Source organism: Leishmania major, chromosome 28, assembly GCF_000002725.2.
Source record: "Leishmania major strain Friedlin complete genome, chromosome 28".
Lineage (NCBI taxonomy): Eukaryota > Euglenozoa > Kinetoplastea > Trypanosomatida > Trypanosomatidae > Leishmania > Leishmania major.
Window position 1 is genome coordinate 752,754 of NC_007269.2, and position 22,961 is coordinate 775,714.

Below are 22,961 nucleotides of genomic sequence, written 5' to 3' on the forward strand. Positions count from 1 at the left end.
GAGAGAGAGACAAGGAGAGCGGATGATGTACCCGAGAGAAGAGATAGAGATGAGCACAGCGAAAGAGTGGGCAGAGAGAGCAAACGGCGCGTCGACGAGGATGACGAGATGGAAACTGCGTGCTACAACGAGTGCGCAACCGTGACAACAATCATGAAGGATGCGGCTGAGTCGCGCGGTATGCTCAGAGACGTCGGCAACCGCGAATGCCCAGATCTCACCGCGTCCACTGAGGCGCGGGATACGTTGGGTGCTGCTCGGGATGGTTGTACTCTGGAGCGTGTCGAGGGTTTCGCGATAGCAGTGACCGTCATACTGGCACCTGGAGAGGTCCGCTGTCACCCCTATGCGAGTGTGCGGCGCCTCCGTCACCCAGTCAGCGACGCCGTATCCAAGTGTGTGCTTACATGTCGCAGTATGTGCAACGAGGGGAGCCAGCTAAGCGCCGGTGGTGTCCAAATGAAAGACAAAGACAGCTGGCAGGCTTACAACAGCAATGAACAGAAGGAGAGAGTGACGGATCCTACCCAGTAGCAGCAGCTCGCACAGCACCGCCTTCCTCCTCCGTGTCCACAAGCTGCGAGTAAGAATGGGTTCTGAGGAATAGTGTGTATGCGTTTGCGTGAGTAAGGGCCTTGCCGTGAGCACAAGCATCGAAAAAGGCGGACAAGCAGGAGAAAAGGAGAGCCGAGAATGAAAAGAGACAGCGCAGAGCACGGTACGTGCATACATGTACAAAAGAGGGGGCGGGGTCGCTGTAAACGGGAACGCGTGCACACGCGTGGAAGGAGGTGGTGGTGAAGGTGCAATGCCCTGCCTAATCCCGTTCACGCACAGGTATAAATCCCGCACAGGGGCGATAGCTGCGACTGCGCCATTAGGTGCGTCCACGGCACCTAACGTGGACTCGCGATCATACAAGGCGGTCGCCCTGGCAGCGCGGCAGAGGTCTTTTGCGTGCTCGCTTCTTTCGTTTTCTTTGCCTGCTTTCCTGTTTGATTTCGGTGAAGGACGTGAGAGGGTGAGCACGATGCAGCCGCACACGCCTCTCTCCCTCTCTGGCTGTCTACCTGCCTGCCTATCCCTACCCGCCTGCGGACATGAGTGTGGGCTTGCTTGCCTGCCAGCACATAGACGCGTACACCAGTCCCCCACTTTCGCTACGCTACCCGCACACTGAAGGCCAGAGTACGAGGAAGCACCTGAACAGAAAGCAGCAGCAGCAGCGGCAGCAGGAGAGAGGGGAAGAGAGCATGCGCGCTGGTGCGCAAGGAGGTGTCGCAAGCTTTTTCTCACCCTGCCTTGCGCATGTCCTTTTCGGTTTGTGTTTACTGCGCAAGTGACACAGGGAAAGGCAAGAGCAGCGCCGAGGGAAGTGCAAGAGTTAGGGGTGTACGTAAGAGAGAGAGAAAGAGAGACAGACAGACATAGGCGAATACGTAACTGGCACATCAAACACCGCACAGACACACACACACACACACACACACACACACGCATGCAGGTGCGCACAGGCGAGACGAGGACAACAACGACGACAACGACACATGCACATGGACAAGACCGTTAACGGCGAAAAACTCAAGGAAAGAGAAACCCTAATGGATGAGGAAACAGTGAAAGGACGAATAAAATAAACAAGTGCACTGAGAGGAAGAGAGACGGAGACGCAGAGCAGGGCCCCAACACACACACGAGTGCAAACACCTCGCACACAAACCCACAGAAAAAGCAGGCGCCTACACACTCACCTACACACAACAACAACAACAACAAAAGCGCGTGCAGGAGGAACAGAGAAACACCACTTTAACGAAACCACCGACGCCCAGACACAGAGACGAAAACAAAAGGCGATCCGAACGCGTGCGGAGCACACGCACGCGCGCACGCACACAAGCAGACGTGTCCACGCCCACTAGGGACGTATGCGCGCGACGTGGCGCAAAAACACGCCCTCTAACATGCCCTATGCTTGTTAAAGGTATCGGCGTGCGTGTGCCGGCCCGCGCATGTGAGGATAGTGAGAGGTGAGCAGGGGCAGAGGCACTCCTCCTGTCTCTCTGTGCGTGTGTAGCACTCAGCTAGGGAGTGGACATGGCTTAGATGGCCTCCCGACGCACGCGACGGCAGAAGCTCTTCTCAAAGACACCCTCGTCGTTGTGTGCAGCCTTTATCTTGGACTGAATGTAGAGATAGTCAGCATCACAGTGCTGTGTACTCGTAATATTTACGTCCGTGACGCAGTGCGGGCGGCTGACCTTGAACTTCTGGTTAATGGTGTAGCGCGCCGAGAGCGGGTCGCGGTTGCTGAGTGTCAGCTCACGACGCAGACTGTGTTCCAGCGTTGTGTCAATGTCGTCTAAGCGGGGAATGCCCTCGCCAAACACGCCGCCGACAACGCTCGTGACGCATGTCCAGGTGTCCAGCACGATCTCGTATGAAACGGAGCGCTCCACGCGACCGGGCGCCATCACCGTCATGGGAGTCGAGGCTGCCACCTCCGGAATCGAATCCGGGCCAGGGACAATGGTGGCGCTCGGGTGGAGCACCGGGACACGGAAAACAGCCGTTGTGGCGTCCAGCAGCAGCGTTGTGTCCCCCGGAGAGCACCAAACCATGGGCCAGTAGTTGTTCGCGAGTGAAAGGGAGACGCTGTGGCCGGCCGGGATGCAGTAGCCGCAGAAGTCCATCTTCACCGTCACCTGCACCGCCTGCCCGGGCTGCACCAAGGCAATGGCCCTGTCGCCCTCGGGGCCACAGTGAACCAGGTTCTTAATGCCGTACGTGATGCGCGTGGCCGCCCCGTCTGGCGCAATGTCGCACATCTGGGCGAACAGGAAGCCCTTCGGTCGATCGCAGGTCAGCGTCACAGAGAAGATCGGCTGGCCGAGGATATCCATAGCAGCTGTAAGCGGGGCTGAGGTATAAGTGACGGCCAAGCCGTTGTCGATGCGCTGGTCACCGGCACTCTCACCTATCGTACCCACACCCATCCACTCACCTGAGATGAGCCCATGGTTCAGCGGGGTGTGCACCATTACCGTGCCGGTGGCAGTGGTGGCGCCGTCCTTGCCCATCTCTGTCAGGAACCGGCCCGCCCCGAGGCCATACATGACGGTTGGCACCTCAGCGTTCACCCACTTGTCCATCGCCACCCACTTCCCGGGCGCCATCGGCTTGATTGTACACGGCGGCAGCGAGTCTTCGATGTAGACCTGGAGCACCGGCCAGCTCGCCACGTCGTTGGCCGTCATGCCCTTCATCCAGTAGTCCCACCAGTCCTTGGCCGCGCGCAGGAAGTTCATCCGAGGCAGCGGCGTGCCGTCCTGCGGGTACACGTGTGCCCACGGGCCACAAATGGCTTTGCACGGGCCCTTCAGCCCCTCCAGCAGGTGAAAGAGGGCGTTCGTGTACGAGTCCGCCCAGCCATCGATGAGGAGCACCGGCACCTGGATGGAGCTGTAGTCCTCCTGGATCGACCCGTGCTGCCAATAAGCGTCGTACCGCTGGTGCTCAGCCCAGTCAGCGGCGTTCAGCGGCATCTTGTCCAGCCGCTCCAGCCACATCTCCTTCCAACGATCGCCGACAATGTCGCCGTCGGGTGGACATGACTGAAAGCCCTGCATGATGCATCCCCACCAGAAGTTGTCGTTCAGCAGGCACCCGCCCTTCCAGTGGATGTCGTCGGTGAAGCGGTTGTGTGTGAAGCCGAGAACAATGATGGCGCGCAGCGCGGGAGGACGGCGAGCGGCCACCTGCAGCGAATTGAAACCACCCCACGACTTGCCCATCATGCCAACGTCACCGGTGCACCACGGCTGCTTGCTGATCCAATCAATCACCTCGAGTGCATCGTCCTGCTCCTGCTTGAGGTATTCGTCGAGCAGCAGGCCATCCGACTCACCGGCGCCGCGCATATCAACGCGCACTGCGACGTAGCCGTGGCCGGCAAAGAAGCCGTGCATAGGCTCATCACGGATGCGGGTGCCGTTGCGCTTGCGGTACGGGATGTACTCCAGAATAGCCGGATAGCGGTGCTCCGACGATGCATCCTTCGGCATAAAGAGCCGTGCGGCAAGGCGGATGTTATCATTGAGGGTGATATAGATGTGCTCCACGAACTGGGTCGGGTGCGGAAGATCCGTGCAGACGCGGCGCATTATGATGGCCACGCAGCAGCTATATATATATATATATCCAGGGATGGATGGGAAAAGGGATGTTTGGCGGCCAGCTGAAACAACGCGCCAGCGTTGTACGAATAAAACGAAAGAAAAAGAGGGGGAGGGGGGATATGCATGTATGTGTGTGTATATATACACACACATGCACATATACTTTGACAGATATATCTGTGAATGTATATATATATATACATACATATATATATATATTGATATTTATGGATTCAATCCCCCACAACGAAAAAAAAATACGATAGATAAGGTGACAGACAACGGTGCACTGCGAAAGCCCTGCTGGTGCACTCCCTCCTTCCTTTTCCTTCTCTCTCTCTCATACACACACGCACACAGACGCACAGATCACACAGACGGGGGAAAAACAAGAGGGTTAGGGACAACAAAAATAGAGAGACGCGGAGAGCAAACAGAGAGTCGAATGCGAATTCAAGCAGCGAATGAAATACACACATGCACGAGCTGTGCTGAGACAGACAGAGTTACCCGAACGAATAAGAGGAGCAGAAAAAAAAGTGACCACGGCACAGCAAGGCAAAGAGAGGATGACAGAAATAGGCAAATACTTCCTGTCCTTGCTGGTGTGAGATCACGAACAGACAGAGATAGAGAGGGGGGGAATGGGGGGTGAGAGGGAGAAGGTAAGTTATCGAGTGAAGGGGTTTCCATCTCTGTTTTCTGGCCTTCCATAGGTGATGGCACCAAACCTGTTCGGCGCGGCCAGGTAGGCGGGGGTGGAAGCTGACGTGCGCATTCCGCTCTTACACCAGTACTGTTTCTCTTTTCAATGCCTTCGACGATAGTGCAGGGTACACCCTTCCTTATCCATCACCACCCACCCCTCGCCACGTCGTTAGCCAGCACCCGTCTCGTGTGGTAAGCGGGGTTGCGGCTTGCGTCGCCTTCAGGGATATCTCCAGCGCCTGTCGGCCACCCGTCCGTTGGATGCTGTTGATGGAGACCTACAGATGTATTTCGGAGGCGGATCGCTTCGCCCGCATAGGATGGCAAGCCGATGTTGCTGCCACCACCCGCATCACCTCTGGGCCAACGGCCAAGCTCATTTGGGTGCGCTCTTCGCTGATGCACGGAGCCGCCCCTGGTTCGCAGGCTCAATAGCGGCCGCAGATGCACGGGAGGAAGCGCCTGGAAAAGGTGACCTTGCCAGATCCGTCCCCCCCCCCTCTCCCTTCCCACACACAGTCGTCGAGCACGAGTTCTCCCCTGGCTGTGCATCCAGACCCACCCCCGCGTTGTACCGCTGCTCATCTGGCCAGCTGTGTTGACTTGTTACGGCCAGAGAATGAGGGCGCCGCCATCTGAGACGTCCTTTCTTCTCCTTCACGACGGCGATCGCCCATTCAAGGAGAGGGGTCGGTGCTGCGCTCGGCACACCATAATGGTTGCTGCCAGTGAGGGGAGGGGCCTCGACACCCGCGTCTGTCACTGGCGGCGCGGGAGTGACGCCCTCTCGGAATGCGCGGGGGCACTGGTCGGGGGTACTTCCCATGCACCGCATCCGTTGCTGCCTCTCGCTCCTCATCTCGCCACACAGATCGGCAATGTGCATCGCTTTCACCTGCGCCGCGTGCAAGGGGGCTCCCTCCGCTCTTCTCTGGCCATTGGTAGGCGTCAATGGGCTGGTCTCGGGTAGAATTTGTAGGACGTGCAGGATAGCCCCTCCTCCTCTTCAGGCTGTGAGAGCCGAGTAACCTGCACGGGAGCACGATGGCGCGTATTCGAGGCGTGGGGAGCACATGCGTGTTCTCATTCCGCCGCTTCCCTCTCCTTGTTGTCACCCTTCGAGGATGCGGGCGCCATCGGAGCACCCTGCGCCACGTAGGCATCGCATTGTGGGTGCGGCAGCCCCGTAAGGCGGGGGCATTGTATTGGAGGTGGGAAGACAATGACCGGGGCTGCTGTGTGAGGCGTGTGCGCGCAGTGCGCAGTTGGACCGTCTCAACCTCACACCCCTTCCAAGACGGAGCGGAATTCCTGAACCGACGCGAGGTCCCTGTGCTCGCCCTCTTCGTGCTGCGTCACGCACACCCCGGCGAGATCTACGTCATTTCACGAGAGATGTGTATGATGGTTGCGTTGGAGGTGCAACAACGCGACCCATCGGAGTCTTCATAATGGGGGTCCCGCAACGACACCTCTGTGATGCCACACTGATTGAAGGGCGCGTTGTCTTCGCATCAAACTCTGCGAGCGACAGGGCGAAGGTGCCTTCCTTTAGCATGACCAGCTCATGCGCACGTGGGGGGGGGGGGGGGGGGGCGGCGTGCATGATCGCATGAAAACGTTATCGGGGCCAGTCCGGCGTGTGTGAGGGGAGCGCCAACATGGCACACAGAATGTGGCGTGAATGGGCCAACGTCGGACATGTAGTCTGTCAGTCGCTCTCTACCTTTTTTTCAGTGCAGCGGGGAGGTGATCGCACGTACGAGGCGCGGGAGACAAGGAGAAGGAGGGAGGAAGAAGAGAGTCCAGATACGCCATCCTTCGGCCTTCCTTGATACACGTCGATTGGATGCGTACTGAAGAAAAGAGAGGCTGCACGTGTGCGATTATCAAGAGAGGGCAAGCGCGTCATGAAGACGACGACAAGTGCAGCGGTTTCATAGCAGTCGATGCCGGAATAGGAGCGCAGGGCGAGGAGAAAAAAGGCCTTCTCAGAGTAGCAAGAATGGACTCGATGCAGAAGAAAATGCGATAGACGGTGACGATGCCGAGATGCGAACAGCAAGAGGGGGCATATCACCTGCGTTGCAGATGGGAGCGCGCGCAGAAGAGAGAGTGACCGAAAGAGGTCATTGAGACGTGGAGAGAGGAAGGTGTGCGAAGCCGAGTGGGGGAGTAGGGGGAGAGTCGATAACGAGCAATAGCGAGGAGCCACAATGCGAGTACAAGGCCGTGTATTCGTGGCAGCGAGAGAAACGACTGGCGCGTGGGTGTGTGTATGTGCGCTAGTGTAGGGCCTGAGATTGGGGACAAGACGCGGCCACCATGGAAGGGTCATCAGGAGGAATTCAAAAAGAGAAAGCGAAAACAAGGGTGGGCGAGGGGGGGCAGTGAGCACAAATCGCAGCAGGTGTGCTGCGCACACACGTACAATTTCGTGGGCACAGGCGAGGGAGGGCTTGCGTGACAGAAAGCGCAAGAGGGGCGCAAACGTGCACAGGCGCGCAAAGCGGGGGCCGAAAGGGTGAGGGAGTCGAGTGCGGAAGGGATGGGACGTGCAAGGAGGCACGGCAAGCCCATCCAGACAATGGCCCACTTGAACAAGAAAAAAAAGAGAGCGCGTGCGGCGAGGCCGCGACAGCTCAGAACACGAACACGCTTGTGCTTCTTTGTGCCCCCGCGCATCGGTACGTGCTCCATGGCGAAGCGCATGCCTTCAAGTGGGCCGGCTTCTGTTTTTCATTTCTGTTTCCCAAGCTTGTGTGACTGTGTGTCCCGCGCGAGCGTGCGCGCGAGCAGACCGCGAGAGGCGCCCCACGCCCTTTTGTTTCGCCCACCCCCGCTCGCCAAACCGCCGCCAGCACCGCACCCCCTTAGCGGTGCGGTATGAAACAGACGATGGGCAGGAGAGCGAGAGACCGAAAAGAAAGAGCCAAATAAAGGGGCCACACGCACTAACCGGGTGAACCAAAGCGAAGGCGCCGCCCGACGCCGCCTCCACGCTGACCAAGGGCGCGAGAGGGTGGGGGAGAGCTAGTCTACGATGCCGAGGTTCTTCAGGATGCGCGCCAGCACAGCCTTCTCCTCCACAACGCGGTAGTCGTGCAACTTCACAAACATGTTTGCATGCCCCTTCACGGCTTTTCGAAGCTCCATTGTGTAGCGAAGGGTGTTGCGCATGGCCACGACAGCTGTCACGGACCGGCCGTCGTCCTGCACGTCAACGGTCAGTGCATGATGCTCATTGAGGGAGCTGACAACTTTGCCGATGTAAGTGACCTCGGAAAGGTGCACCTCCACCTCCATCATCGGCTCCAGCAGCGCCAGGTCGTCCTTGCGGGTTGCCTTGAGCAAACTCAGCAGCACTGAGCGGGCGACGTGGGCCAGCGACCTCTCCTGGAGCTGTGAACCGGCCGTCTTGCGGAAGTACGTCAGCACCACCTCCACACCGTGCATCGGCAACCCCGCTAGAGGACCCAACCGCATGCACGCATCAACGGCGGACTGGAAGGACGCTGCAATGAGCCGCAGCTCCTCTTTGGCGTTGCGCACGTCGCTTACACGCGACCAACTGGAGAGGCCACCGCCCTGCTGCTGTTGATGTCTCCCACCGCTGAGAAACTCCTCTTCAAAGGCGCTGTCAATGCGGAAGCGGCACTGATCCTTGGTGCTGCACCGCTCTCCGTTCTCCAGCAGCGGCCGCAGCTCGAGTGAGCACTCGGCGTAGGGTAGGTCGTTCAATAAGCACGTGTGCCTCTCCACCGACTGGGTCGCTCGAATCGTCTCCCGATACTCGATGATGGCGCGCAGAAGCCGGCACTTCACCTGGTACTCGTTCGCGAGTCGCGACATGATAATTTCCAGGTGTAGCTCCCCCATCCCACTCACTACCACCGTTCCCTGCTCGCTCTCCGTGACACGCAGGCTCGGATCCTCCCTGGAGAGCTCGGCCAGGGCGCTCTTGAGCAGCTCCACCTGGTTGCGTGTGGCAGCCTCGATGGAGAAGGAGATGACGGCTGGTGGGGCGCTGATGCCCTCTAGCGTGTGCACCTCCTCCCTAACGTCACCGCGCCTCACATGCTGCTTAGCCTGCAGAAGGTGGTGCGACGGCTGACTGAACAGAGTGTCGCCGGTGTACGTGTGGGTCAAGAAGGCCGCGCCGATCTGGCCAGCCTCTAAGTTCGGCACCTCCACCGGGTGGTTTGCGTGCATCACATAGAGCTTCTCGATAACCTCTGACTTCTGCCGACTGTTGTTCTCGAGGCGCATGCGCGGGATGATCCTGCCGCTGTACACACGCAAGAACACGAGCGGGAGGCGCTGCCCCTTGCCTGGGTGCATCATGTGCATTACCTTGAAGGCGAGGGCCACCGTCGGCACCGTTGGCGCGGCCGAGGCAGGTGGAAGGGGCACTGGTATGCCGTCCTTCGTGAACCCGGTCAGCTGCCGGTCACATGGAGAGGGCAGGTAGTACGTCACGGCGTCGAGCAGCGGCTGCACGCCTTGATCACGACGAGAGGCGCCGCACAGAACCGGGACGAGCGGTGGTCGATCGCGTGGCGGGTGCACCACGGACCGGCGCACGGCGGAGCGCAGCGCTTCACTGGAGAGGCGCCGCTCCGCCTCGGCCTCATCACCGTCGGTGGCGTCCAACTCCGCTATGAATGCCTCCGAGAGCGCATCGTCGACAGCGGTGAGCTGAGTGATGAGGTCGTGGCGCGCTTTGCGCATGGGGCGAGTCAAGTGCGTCAGTTCGTGATCTGCAGCGCTGTCGCCGTCGCCCGTCGAAGACGGCGAGGCACCAATGGTGCTGAGGTCTGTTCGCTGCACCTCGAAGCCGTGCTCGCCATCGAAGCGGCACGTCACCTGCTCGACAACGTCGACCACGCCAGCGAAGCTTCCGTCCTCGGCGTGGAGCGGGATCTGCAGCAGCAGCGGCTCTACCTGCAGCTTGGTGCGTATCGAGTTTACCGACATGGCGAAGTCGGCGTTGTACTTGTCCATCTTGTTCAGAAAGGCGATTAGCGGCGCATTAAACCTGCGGCTCTGCTGCAGCACCGTGTAGCTCTGAGCCTGCACACCGGCAGACGCGTCGAACAGAGCCACGACACCGTCTACGATCCGCATCGTCCGCTCCACCTCAACAGTAAAGTCAACATGGCCTGGGGTGTCGATCAGGTTGATGCCGTGATCCCGCCACCGCAGGGAGACTGCGGCGGACTGAATCGTGATGCCGCGGTCCGCCTCCTCCTTCATGAAGTCCGTCGTTGTCGTGCCGCTGTCGACGTCGCCGACGCGCTTCGTTACGCCGGCGTAGAAGAGCATCCGCTCTGTCGTGGTCGTTTTACCGGCGTCGATGTGCGCCGCAATGCCGATGTTGCGCACCCTTCGCACCGCGGCATCCGCCTCGCGTTCTGCGCCACCACTGGTGCTATGGCCTGAGCTACGAGAAATGACGGAGGAGGCACGTAGGAGAAGACTTGTGCGGAACAGCCCACAGACGGGACTGCTCGGCAGCTGACTGGCGCCACTGACCAGTCGGCGTCGCGGACGCGACGCGTGAAGCGGGAGCGAGCGGTGCAGCATCCGCGGCATTGTTGCCACGACGTGATGTGAGCGACAGAATCCACCTGCTATTCAGTATGGCGTTCTCTCCTCTCCTCTGCGTTATGCGATACGAAACGCTTGTGACCGTGCACCCCCAGCGACGTCGCTGGGAGGAGAAAAACAAGTGGGCTAATGAGGCGCGAGAGCAGCGACGACACCTTCGTGATCGCCGCGGTCGCAACTTTGCACCAGTACGTCGGCGAGGATGGCAACGCGGCTCACGGAACGCGTCCGTGATGAGGCCGGATGTGAAGCCGCGAAAGAACGGAGAAGAGAAGAACGGGAAGGAGGAGCATGAGCGCTCTTGACGAAACACACTCACGCGCATAAAGATAGAGCGAGGCACTGCTCAAACGTGAACGTTCAGCACACCGCCCTCAGAGTGCAGAGGGCAAAAACAAAAGAAGCCGTTGTGCAACCATCACCAGCTGCAAGTATACCCCATCTCGTAAACATCCCCCGGGTCAACCGAGACAACGCTATACAAGAGTTGCAACGACTTTGCGTCATGCTGCCCTCCCCCCCCCACACACACACACACTCCCTCTTGATCACATCACACGCGCACACGACGTTCGCCACTGCCATGCGTTCCGTCTGCACTTCCTTTCCTTATTGTTACGTCGTACGCCACAGCCAAGCCCAAAAATACGAAATGGGTAATACTTCAAGCGCGAGCACAAGCCCGCCTACGAAACGTGGACGTACAAACACACATACACACACGCACGCACACCGCGAGCAACAAGTCTTCGCATTTTGTGCGTCTTGCTAACAGGGAGCAAAGACCTTCGCCCCCGCTCTCTCTTGAGAGAGAGCGGAGAGGGGGGTCGCGGTGCGTACCGTCCACGCACACAGAGAAAGGGAGCGACAGCGAGCGAGGGGGTTTCAGGAACGACAAAACAGAAAAGAAATGAAGACGATGATAAAGTGTCTGGTGTGTGACCCAGCGAGGGCGAGAGCGTGCGCGCGGAGTGACTCGATGAGGAGACGAAGCAGAAACCAACCCCAGAACAAGGACGCCGAAAAGAGCAAAACGAGGTCATGAGAAGGTGCTCACAGCAGGCGCAGCAGCAGCAGCAGGTGGTAATGGGGATATACGGGCGAAAATACGAAAGCAGAAGACGTTGCCATCGATCAAGGTGTCCTGGAAAGAGACACACGCACGCATGCGCGTCCGCACATCCATACACAAACTAGAACCTCCCATTACAATATAGCATCGCAGATGGTACCAAAAAGCAGAGTGTTTCCCCCGCCTCCCGCCTGCCCGCCTCCTTTTTTTTCGTTCGACGGAGGAACGAGTCGGAAGATAGAGAGCGGAGGGAGGCGGGGGAGGGGCTTTGGTGTATGGACCTGAAGACGGAAGAAAAACCTAGGATGACATTTTTAAACCTGCAGTGGCGGATGGTGCGGGGAGAGGGGAAGGGGAATCGAAGGTGGAGAAAGGCACTGTGTGTGTGGATGTGGGTGTGTGCGTGTGTGTGTGCGTGCTCTTGCCTCTGCCATGTATTCTCGTTCTCGTCCTTGGATCATCTACAAGTCTATGTGTGCCTGTCGGTGTGAAGGGTGTGTGGAGGGTCTTCATGTGCCTATCGCAGATATCATCGGAGCCGTACTACGAGAAGCCTTCGTTCCTCCGCGTTGGCGGCGTGCTTCCGGGCCTGGTCTCCGACTGTGGGGTGTTCCGGTGCGAGCCCCTGCTAAGAGGAGGAAGGGAAAAAGACGCCGTCTCTCCTCTCTGCGTGCGTGCGTAAGCGTCTGTGCTTCGCCTATTGATTCTGTGAGAGGGCAGCCGGTGTCGTCCACCCACCTCCACACTCACCCCTCCTTCGTCGTACCCGCCTCCCATGCACGCGCGCGCGAAATGGCTCGCTGGGCAGTAGAGGTGATACGGCACAAGCAGGAAAGAGAAGTGTGGCGGGTGTGACGAGGGGAGCGGGCTCAGGAGGGGGGCGGGTGGCATTTACTGTGCTGCCACTTATGTGCTCGCCTTTACGTTGTTTCTTCGTCCGCCTGCTAGTTATGTGAGTCGTGTACCATACACGAGCACACCCTGTTTTGATTCTCTTTAACGCACTTCTCGCGTGTCGCTCTCTCGTTTCTACGTGTACACCGAAACCGCCCGACGCCTTTTCCTACCCAGAAGCAGCAACAACAACAACGCCGCCGCCGCCTCGCACATCGTCTCTCAAATACACTCACACGCATGCCTCGTCTTTGGGCGGGAGAGAGTGGGGCAGGGAGGGAAGGTAATGCCAGCCCATAATGGAGGAAGGATAAAGAGGATGCGGTGACGAGGTCCGACCATCTTCAGCCAGATACGAAAAGCAGGTGGAGGGGAGAAGCAAAGGAAAGCGAGAGCGAGCGGTGAAGGGCTCCTTGCCACCCGTCACTTCACGGGTGTGTGTGTGTGTGTGTGTGTGTGTGTGTGTATGCACCTCTGCACAAGTGAGAGGCACACCACCACACAGATAAAGCGAAGCTCCTCCCTAGGCGCTGCGCTACCGAGCCGCGAGAAAGGGGAGGTGGGCATCCCCATCGATTTTGCTCTTTCCACGACCGTGCCGCCACGCAGCAAGAGCTAAGCGCATCTCTGCCCGGCCGGTCACAGGCCCCGTCGCGCGGCGCGAGGCAGCCGTAGGCACACGAGGTGCTGCCATGCCCAGACCCAGTCATCGGTGCATGGCTTCTGCCTCGAACCGTACTCACCCCCGCCCCGCAGGTCGCCTCACAGCCACGCCCTCCAGGACCGGACACTGCGGACATCGGCAGTGATACATCGCTCTGACCTCCCTGCGTCATGCGCGCCTGACCCTGTCACCACCAGAGGTGGTTGTGCAGTGGCAGGAGTAGGGGCTGCTTGGCTTCCCCACAGAGAGAGAGTGGGCACTGGGCCCAGAGACACGACGCACAGAGGCATGTGCCCCCCCCCACCCCGCGTTGTCATCGGGGAGCACCACGAACAAGCGGGGAACCAGCGCTGAAAAACACGCACAGCCGTGTGCGACACCAAGACAGCCGCCAAGTGGAAGGGGTGGAAGGTGGGAGGTGGGGAGAAGCCGCGAAAAAAAAAAGGAAGGTCATGTCGAAACGCATGAGAGAGAGAGAGAGAGAACGAGAGCCCAAAGCAAAAATCGCATGGGCGACCGCCTACGGCGAGGCACGCTGCAACGTGGGAAGTCGAAAAGAAATGTCGAGGCGAAAGCGGAGGACGGAGACTGCTGGGGAAGCGGCAGTTCATCACGTACCCCGCACAGGAGAACTCACGATCGTGTGTGCTTGACAAGGGGGGAGGGGACCTCTCCAAAGAGCAACAAAAAAATTTCCCCAGGAAAGAGAGAGGGAAAGAGAAAGCTGTGGAAAAACGAAGGGGGAGGAGGGCGCAGAGATTATGATGAGGCCAACGGCGTTGTGCCCATCGCCTTGTGCGCGCCCAAGTGTGCGGACGTGTGTCTCTCAACGCTGCGTAGCGCGTCCCCACTTCTCTCTCTGCGTGCGCCACACACTCACTTTCCTTCTTCCTTACGGCCTCCACAACCGCTGAAGCAGCATCGCTGTTCGTCCTTCATCTGCTCCTCCTCGATCACCGTGATCTTATCGACGCGGTTGCTGTGGCGCCCTTCTGCCAACGGCTCTGTCGTGAGGAAGGTCGTGATGATGTCGCGGATGATCTCCATGCCACTGGTGCGCACCCCAATGCACAAGATGTGAGCGTTGTTGTGCTGGCGGCTCAGCTGCGCCGTCACGTGGTCGTAGCAAAGCGCCGCACGAATGCCTCTGAACTTGTTGGCCGCGATCGACATGCCGATGCCGGTTCCGCAGACGAGGATGCCCGCATCCGCCTCGCCCTTCAAGATGGCCTCACACACCTGCGCGGCGTAGTCGGGGTAGTCGACGGATGTGTCGGAGGAGGGGCCCATGTACATCACCTTTGACACAGCACCGCTGGCGCTGATCATGTCCATGATCTCCCGATGTGCGGCGTAGGCGGCGTGGTCACAGCCCAGAGCAACACGCTTCGACATGGTTCGACGAGGGAGGGCGAGAGTGGGATGAAGAGAGAGAGAGAGAGAGAGAGAGAGAGAGCGCTTGGTGGAAGAGGGGGGACAAGAAAAAGGGAAAGAAGGGGGAGGGGGAGGCGGTCGCAACCCTTTTGCCGTGTACGCGTGTATGTCTGTGCGGGCGTACGTGGCAACCAAAGAAAGAGGAAGAGACGCAAAGCACAATCGCGTGCACGGGAGAATCGAGTTTGCTCTCGACTTGGACGCAAGGGGGCAGGGGACGGACAAAGGCAGGTATGGAGAGCAGCCGATGGGAAGAGGGAGAGCGCACGCGCCAGAGAACGGGGAACCGAAAAGTATATATGGCAAGAAAGGCGTGTGAAAGGGCAGGAAAGAGAGCGAGACACATCACGCACATGCGCATAATCGGTGTACGGTGGGGCGGTTGGGAAAGGTAAGAGGCGGAGAGAGACGAACACGGATGATGCAAGGGAGGAAAGAGGCTGAGAAATGGCGTCGATGAACACCGTCTCGCGGTTACCATTTAGAGGCGAACGAAACAGTACCCTCTCTTGGGAGGCGCACCGAGCAAGAGGTTTCAAAACGAGACACTCCTGTGACCGCGTTCACAAGCCCGTGAATGTTTGCGCAGGTGTATGAGTTTGTCGGTGTGCGCAACAGGATACACTACTGCACGCGCTTGAAGGCTGAAGAGCGTCATTACACCGGCGCGCAGGCGCCCAAAACCGCGAAGAAACTACCATTCGTCCATGCCGCTGGAGGCGCCCGCAAAAGGGGGAGAAAGGCAAGAGGAAGCAGTGCGACACATGCAGCAGCATCTCGCCGCGCACCTCTCTCCTCCGCTCTGTCTTGTGTCCGCCTTTTGCTTTTCCTCTGCTGCTGCTCTGAAGCTGTGCAGTAAAGATAAGATAGGAAGGGGAATGCTTATCTGCTGTTGCCCACGCATCGAAACAAGGTGCATCCTCATCCAACCACCCACCCTCCCCTCGCATGCAGTTCTGCCCCGCCGCGGCAGGCGCTCTTCCTTTCGCGCTCGTCTTGACTTACCTTTCTTTTTCACGTCCGCGAAGGTTTAAGCTGACACAGGCTACGAAGCGGAGGAGGGGGAACGGTGGGGGAGACATGAAGAGAATGAGGAGGAGGGAAGCATCGCAGACGCTTCCTCCGCACAACACATACATAAGTGCACATGCACTCAAACACGCAGACATGGAAAGGGGTGGGTGAGGGGGTTGTTACCGTCCCTTATATCTGGGGTTCCATCATCATCGCAGCAGAGCCTCGAGAAAAACATCGTTGTGTATTCGCATCGCAGCGCGTCAGGCAATCTGTGTCCGTCTCCCTCTCTGTCGGTGCGTGCGACACACAACATCGGTACTCTTGTTTGGTGAGCGAAGTGGACAACGTCACTGTAGGCATAGAGAATGGAAGAAGGTGGATGTAGGGGGAGGGGGCCGCGAGAAGCACGCAAAGGCGTCGCGTTCTGGCAACGTATGCCTTGTGACACAGAATGGCAACGGCAAGTAAGCACCACGTCAGGCCTTCGCCTTTTGTGTCTCTCGTCCACCACCGCCCCAAGCCCTTCTTTACCCATACCGTTCACCGTTCTTCCTCATCCATCAGCTCTCCCGTCAACACTGCGAGAAGTGAGGCATGAAAAAGTCTGGCAGGATACGCATCAGGAACAGCGCCATCGTCTTGTACTCGCCGAACGCGACTTCCGTACTGAAGTACACCGTCTCCACGTACCGCTGACAAGACGCGTAGTAGCCGACCCACAGGCACAACAGGCGGAAAAAGCTGCGATAAAAGCAGCCGCCAAACTCGCGCTGATACACGCTCCCCTCGTGCGGAGGATCGCAGGAGCCGTAGGCCATGAAGGAGGGGCAGCGCCGTGGAAGCTCATCAGGCGCAAGTCCACTCTTTGTCGCAGCGCTGCCGTCTCCCGTAGGCCTCTCGAAGGAATTTGTGAGGGCAGCCGCCGCCTCGTTGGGCTTCCGACGCTGATCCTCCGCCTCCGCAGCCTTTGGAGCGTCGTGCCAGTCACACGCGCAAATCCCCTGGTCCCCGGACACGGACATTAGTGCCTGACGCCTCCTCGCCTCGCGCTCCTTCGCCCGAGCTGCGCGCTCCTCCCCTAACCACACGCTGTGCCCGTGCCCTGCAAACGACTTCATTTTCTCCAAAACGTCACGAATATTGGCCTCGGCAGCAGCAGCGCTCTCTCTTGAGCTCCCCACAGACGCAACGCGCAAAAACACGAGTAGCACTGTTGTCACGACGGAGAGACGGCTGTTGTCCTCCATGGACTCAATGTTCAGCCCGCAGAGGGCGCTGAAGATCAGCTTGTGCGGCTCGCCGAGCAGGAGCCGAGTGAGTGGGGCCAGCTCCTCCAATCGCGCCGCGTCCTCCGCCGTCTCTGCTGCGTCATGAAGATCCGTTGACGAAGCGGTCTGCGCTTGCGCAGTGCTGAGGATGCCCTGCGGCGGTGAAAGAAGTGGTTCCGGGCAGGGCGTCGACGACGGCAACGCCTTCGCGCTGCCCTCGCCAAACCCACTAAAGAGCGTCGCGCGCAGGCGAAGCGGTGGCCCCACCACCGGCAGCGGCCATTGGCTGCGCAGCAATGCCAGATCGTTTTCGCCACACATCAGACCCGGAAACGGGCGGTGCTCAGGGGCCTGCCGGTGCGGCGTGCGCGCTAGCACGCAAACCAGCTCCCTCAAGAGCTCCTCCCGTCGCAGCCCGTGGGCCGGCGCCAGGCTGATCTCGCGCGTGTACTGACGCGAAACCCGAATCACGTACGCGATACGGACGGCATCGCCGGAGATAATGTCGCTTGTGCGACCGATGCCGGGGAGTGTCGGTGGCAGCCGCACATCGTCCACCGAGTCATTTACCGGCTTCGAGATGTAGTTGCCGGTAGAACGTAGCCCCGGAGTGAGAGAAAGCAACAGCGAGCGCAGCAGGTGATGCGTGTCGACGCCGAAGGTGAAGAGGCGTCGCAGCAGCACACTGCCAAACGGCTCGTGCTCCTCCCGTTCCAGGGGTGGGCGCTTCAAGATCTCCTCGACCTCCTCATGCTCGGCGGAGAGAATGACAGGGTTCTGCCGGTTCGGGTTGCTCATCGCCTCGTTCAGGCGCGACATGTCCCGATCTCCGACCACATAGGCACATAAGGTGCGCAGGTTGCCGGCGTGGTAGCGCAGAAGCTCCCCGAGGAGCTGAAGCATGTTCGACAGCAACCGCCCCGGCGCCATCGACCCGCTCAGCCCGGGGATGCGCGTGCCATTGTAGATGCGCTCCAGCACGCTAGTAAGGAGCACCTGCCCGAGTCTTGTCTGCGGGCAGTCCGGGGCGTCGCGGTATGCTTCGCGAAACAGAAATGTACGCAAATACGAATCGAGTGTCTGGTACAAGCTTGCACGGACACAGCTGTCTTCTTGATCTCTGTGCAGGACGCGGGCGATGGCCTGCGCGTTTCTCCACGCGCTGGCGACGACCTCGGCATCCTCAACCACCATCTCCTGCTCCCGACGGTCTTGAGCGTTCCAGTACTCGTAAAGGCCGCGCAGCAGCTCCATCTTGCGCATCGTATCGGGTCCATGCTGATGATTTTCCGTCTCCTCCTCGAACATCTGATTGGGGTCACGCAGGTACACAACGGCGAGATCGCCGAGGAGCTGGAGAAACGGAACAAGACGCCACGTTGCGGGGTAGCGCGGCGAGCCATCAGCGAGCGTGTCGGACTCCTCTTGGTCATCAGGAGCACACGGCGGCAAGTAGCGCGGCAGCGCCCGCAACTTGTCGGACAAGTTTACGTGCGGCGGCACGTCAACGAATGCAGGCAGCGATGGGTCCAGTCCGAAGGCGGACTCCAGCATCGGCACAGACCGAGGCACCCAACGACAGTCCCGCAGCGCCTTCCACGAGTCGCTGAAGTAGAAGGTGGAGAGGAACATGTTCAACAGGTATAGCACTTCGCTCTGTGACTCAACGATGCGCTGCGTGTCGACGGGGTCCAGCAAATCGAGTGCGTCCACGCGAGGCAGCGGCTCGAACAGCTCCGCCGAGAGCCGCTCATTAGCCGAGCTGAACTCCTCCAGCGTTGGCGGTCGCGGCCCGGGTGCAATGGTGCGACGCACAGTCGAGCAGACAAGGGCGTGGCGGTTGTCATCCCTCTCCGGGATTAAGGACGGATCCCGCAGCCGCCAGCGCTGTCGCGTGTCGGCCGACCCCACCCACCAGTGGATGTCCATCGAGGATTTGAAGTTCTGCTCCATGTCGTCGTCCTCCAGCATGTCACGGTCCAGCATCCACTGCACCAGCCGCGATGGGTCCTCGGCTTGGAACTGGTTGGATGTTATGCGGTTCAGAAACGCTATCTGCTCGGCACCATCACGTGGCAACCCAGCGCGCTCCAGCTCGACCACCATCTGCGCCGCCACGTTGCCTCTGCCGCTGCCCACTTCCACTCGAATGCCGCCCTGCTCTGCAGGAGTAGACAGCGGCGGTGGTGGCGGCAGCGACGGTGCCACGCCGGAGGTGGCACGGTTCACGCCGAGCGCCGTGCTTACCGTACCACTGCGTACGGCGGTGCGGATGTACTCGAGGTATTCTGAAAACGCCGCTGACTCGTCGGCGCGCGGTGGAGAAGCACCGGGAGGGTCGGTCGATCCAGATGGCGGAGAGGGTTGCGGCGCCTGTGGTCGTGGTGGCGGTGTGGGGCTGGTGAACGGCGCCGGTGGAGGCGCTTGGCTTTGGGACTGCCCAATCCCGAGAAAGCGCTCGATTCCGGCGAAGAGCGTGGGTAGGGAGGAGCCGTCGAAGACGAAGTCCGCCGTGACACCGCTTCCGCCAGACGCGCCGCTCCCCCCCTGCTCTTCATTATCTGACCACTGGTCATCCTCCTCCTCCTCGTCCTCCCAGTCGACGTCTTCGCTGCCGAGGGGCACGACGCTGGCGCGGCCACCAGCACGCGTCGCGTTGGCTGCTCTCTGCCCGGTCCCACCAATCAAGGTGGTCTCCGGAGGGAACATCATCATGGACCGTCCGCCCTGCTGTACCCGCAGCCCGTTCGGCCGCAGCTCGCACAGACTAATGAGCGTCGACACGAGACCCTCCTCGCCGATCAGCCACAGCACGTTGCTGTCCACCACCCGCTGCACCTGCCGCAGCACCGCCACCGTTTCCGGGTAGTGTAGCCGACGCGCCAAGATCGGGTTCTGGCCTTGCGCAAGCCCAGGCAAGATGAGCAGCGCGAGAAAGCGGCAGAAGGCAGCCAGCGCCGTCGGCGAGGCACGCCGCAAAACCCGGATGAGAGATGGGTTCTTGCTGATCTCCAGTACTGGGCCAACGCAGGCTAGAATGTGCTCCAGCAGGCCCGTGGCGGCGGCCCACAGGGAGCTGTCTTCGAGAAACTCAATAAGTCGGTAGAAGACACCCGGGTAGCGGTCGTAGATCACCCAACCGAGGTCGTTCTGATCCGCCACCAGGTCGGTCAGCTGAAGCATGACCTCAGCGTAAATGCCGATGATGTGCTCAAGGGTGCGCTGCCGTCGTCCCCGCTCGAAGGCGCTCATGCTGCGCACCGTGCGCTCTGGCGAGAAACGCAAAGGGTTGAACGGATCGCACAAGATGAGGCAGTAGATGTCCAGCCCGCCACTCGCTAGAAATTCGCACGCGAAGCGCGCCTCATCCTTTCGCTCCAGAATCTCACCAGTGTTGCCAAGCCTCTTCCCTAGCTCGTTGTACTGACCCTCCAGCCACAGTTTCCACATTACAGAGACGGACTCCCGCGCCGACATGTCCGAGACAACCGTGCGTATTGGGGGCTCCGTATGGTAGGCATACGCGGGCAGGCGGCGCGGTGGCAGCGGCTCTTGCCCGCTGGTCACGAGACTCCGCAAGGACATACCCTCTCCACTTACCTCGGCGCCCACTGCCTCTGTTTCGGGGGTCGCGCAAACGCACGGGGTGTAGCTGCGGGTGTACCTCTGAACGAATCAGTATGTATCGGTGGTGCTCTAGAGAGCGAGAGCGGGAGCGGGGAGAGCACGGAAAGGGTAGCGCCTTCCTGGGCTGTGGCAAACAAAAAAAGTGAAATATATGTATGTATATATACATATATATATATATATGTGTATACATATATGTATATATGTGTGTGTGAATGTGTATGTGCACTGATTAGGTGGACGGGAAAAAACGGCAGTGCCAGCAATCGTCAGCAGCAGTCGGCAATGAGACAGAGAGAGAGAGAGAGACAGACAGACAGACACGCGCGGGCAGACACACAGACAAGCATATACAGACAGACAGGGGGAGGGAGGGGAGTAGAATACGCACACAATAGACGGGATCACAGTGTTCTGTCGCGGCTGAAAAGTGAACGTGGCGGAGGAAAACCGCAAAAAAAAAAGGTTGTGAATCGGAAGTGTGGAGGAGGAGGAGTGGCCAGGCGGCGAGGAACAAGTGTGCACCTCTCTGTTTAGCCCTGCCCCCCACACCCCGACACGGCGCGGTTTGGTATGCACGGAGGAGGTGGGGGCGAGCTTGGTCGAACGTGCATAAAGGCGCCACCGTCGCACACGCGCGCAGCCCTCACTCACTCACTCACTCACACACACACACACAGAGAGAGAGAGAGCGAGAGAGAAAGCCACACCGCGCGAAAGGAGGAGAAAAGAGCGACGCAGCAGAGGGGGTATACCCAGGGAAGACGTTGCGCGAAGGGAAAAGAGAATGCGCAGGCGACTTTTCCGCCACAACCGAATTGTCGTTGCGCGTGCGCGCCGACGGGGTACGTCTGTGCGCAAAGAACCGACGGGTGCTGCGGATGCACCTCGTCGATGCGCGTCCCCACACACACACACACTATCGTTCTCGACCACCACTCTCCAACTGCTCCTCTGTCACCCTCTTTCGTGGCGGCTCCCTTTTTCCTTTACTCTTGCGCAACGCCCTCGGTCCTCCTCTCGATGAAAAACAAACCGCGCGCTGACTCGTGTAGGTCGAGTGGAAGCAGAGAAGACACACAGACAAACTGAAGTGTGCAGACAAGCCTTGCACTACGTGTAAGTGTGGGTGTGGATGTGTGAATAGTGGGGTCGAAAGCCGCCACCGTAGTCATCGCGCGCGGTGGCGTAGTCAAGCAAAGCAAAAAGAGAGACAGAGAAAACAGCGGGAAAGAAGACAAAGGATGAGGTGCGCGATGAAAAAAATGCGGTGAGCTGCTGGCGTAGCGGGGAGGCGCGGTGCCTGTATGGGAAGCCTCATTCTCTGGAGATGATGCATCATGGAAGCAATCTCGCTGTCGCAGCAACATTGCATTCCAAACGCACGTCTTAGTCAAGGGCGCAGCATTGCAAGATACGGTGGTATAATGAGATTCAGGGGATGGGGGGTTGGCTCCAGATGTTAGCGACCGTGACCCTCCAAAGCCGTGCAGCCGGTCGCATCCTCCTCCTCGATGCACTCAAAGGCACAAAGACACGCGGAGAACCGAGTGCGTGTTGCCGGAGCCAAGCCTGCAACAACCCTTCGCTTCGCTGCGCCACCCCAGCACGAGTACACCCGACGTCCCCGACATGCACATCAGGCGAGTCACCGTCGCGACGATCGCCACTACACTGCATTCATCGGGAGACCGAGAGAATTCGCTCGTGGCTCTCATTTTTGTTGCACCTTTACCCTTTCTGATTTGATTTTTCAACGCTTGTTCCTGCTTGCACTTCTCGCGTCGGGTTGAGTGCGCACATACACACACGCACGCGTACGTTGCGGGTAAGCGGGTGCGACTAACAAAAAGAGGGGAAAACGGAGAAGAAACCCCCTCACAAAAAAGGAAACATGGAACAGGATGACCTAACATACACACGTACACATACACACGTACACACGCACACACACACACACAGACAGGCATACACAGACGAATCGCTTGTGGAGCGCACGTCCATTGTGTATGTGCGTGTGTGTGTGTGTGTGTGTGTGTGTGTCCAAGAAAAAATCTAAATCACGTACCGTGACCGTACCGAAGAAAAGCGAGGAAATACCTCCATGTCGCGTTCTTCTGCCCACTTCCCCGCCCCCACCCAATCTCCAACCCCTCGCCCCCAAAAAAACTGGCAAGACACACGAAGCACCTTAGTACCTCCTCTTCTTGTCGCTTGCTGTCCCCTTGTATTTTCTCGCTCTTTCTGCAGCAACGCTTCCTTGTCACTGCGCTGCTGGAGCTCTAAGGATCGCCATGTAAGAAGGGATGCACTCGCACATGTGTAGCCCGCCCTCAAAGAGGGTTGGTGTGTCCGAGCATGCACGTGACGCTGCGCGTGAGTGGGTGCGAGAGGGGTTGGGAGAGAGAGAGAGGAAGAGAGTGGAGGAGAGAGAGCAGCGCATTCTATCCATCAAGAAAAGCGATGAAGCAAGAAACTGGAACAGAAAT

The 22,961-nt window shown here is 59.2% G+C and overlaps 4 protein-coding genes across 4 annotated transcripts; all 4 read right to left on the minus strand.

Annotated features, from left to right (window-relative positions):
* Positions 1-2,102: 2,102 nt before the first annotated feature.
* LMJF_28_1950 (putative X-pro, dipeptidyl-peptidase,serine peptidase, Clan SC, family S15) lies at positions 2,103-4,163 on the minus strand (the record flags this gene model as incomplete). Its single annotated transcript, XM_001684425.1, has 1 exon — positions 2,103-4,163. The coding sequence occupies one exon, from the start codon at positions 4,161-4,163 to the stop codon at positions 2,103-2,105; it is 2,061 nt and encodes a 686-aa protein (XP_001684477.1).
* A 3,756-nt stretch (positions 4,164-7,919) lies between these two features.
* LMJF_28_1960 (elongation factor G2-like protein) lies at positions 7,920-10,211 on the minus strand (the record flags this gene model as incomplete). Its single annotated transcript, XM_001684426.1, has 1 exon — positions 7,920-10,211. The coding sequence occupies one exon, from the start codon at positions 10,209-10,211 to the stop codon at positions 7,920-7,922; it is 2,292 nt and encodes a 763-aa protein (XP_001684478.1).
* Positions 10,212-14,002: 3,791 nt separating this feature from the next.
* On the minus strand, positions 14,003-14,521 carry LMJF_28_1970 (putative ribose 5-phosphate isomerase; the record flags this gene model as incomplete). Its single annotated transcript, XM_001684427.1, has 1 exon — positions 14,003-14,521. One exon carries the CDS (start codon positions 14,519-14,521, stop codon positions 14,003-14,005), a length of 519 nt encoding a protein of 172 aa, XP_001684479.1.
* A 1,628-nt stretch (positions 14,522-16,149) lies between these two features.
* Positions 16,150-20,430, minus strand: LMJF_28_1980 (conserved hypothetical protein; the record flags this gene model as incomplete). Its single annotated transcript, XM_001684428.1, has 1 exon — positions 16,150-20,430. One exon carries the CDS (start codon positions 20,428-20,430, stop codon positions 16,150-16,152), a length of 4,281 nt encoding a protein of 1,426 aa, XP_001684480.1.
* Between the last annotated feature and the right edge of the window lie 2,531 nt (positions 20,431-22,961).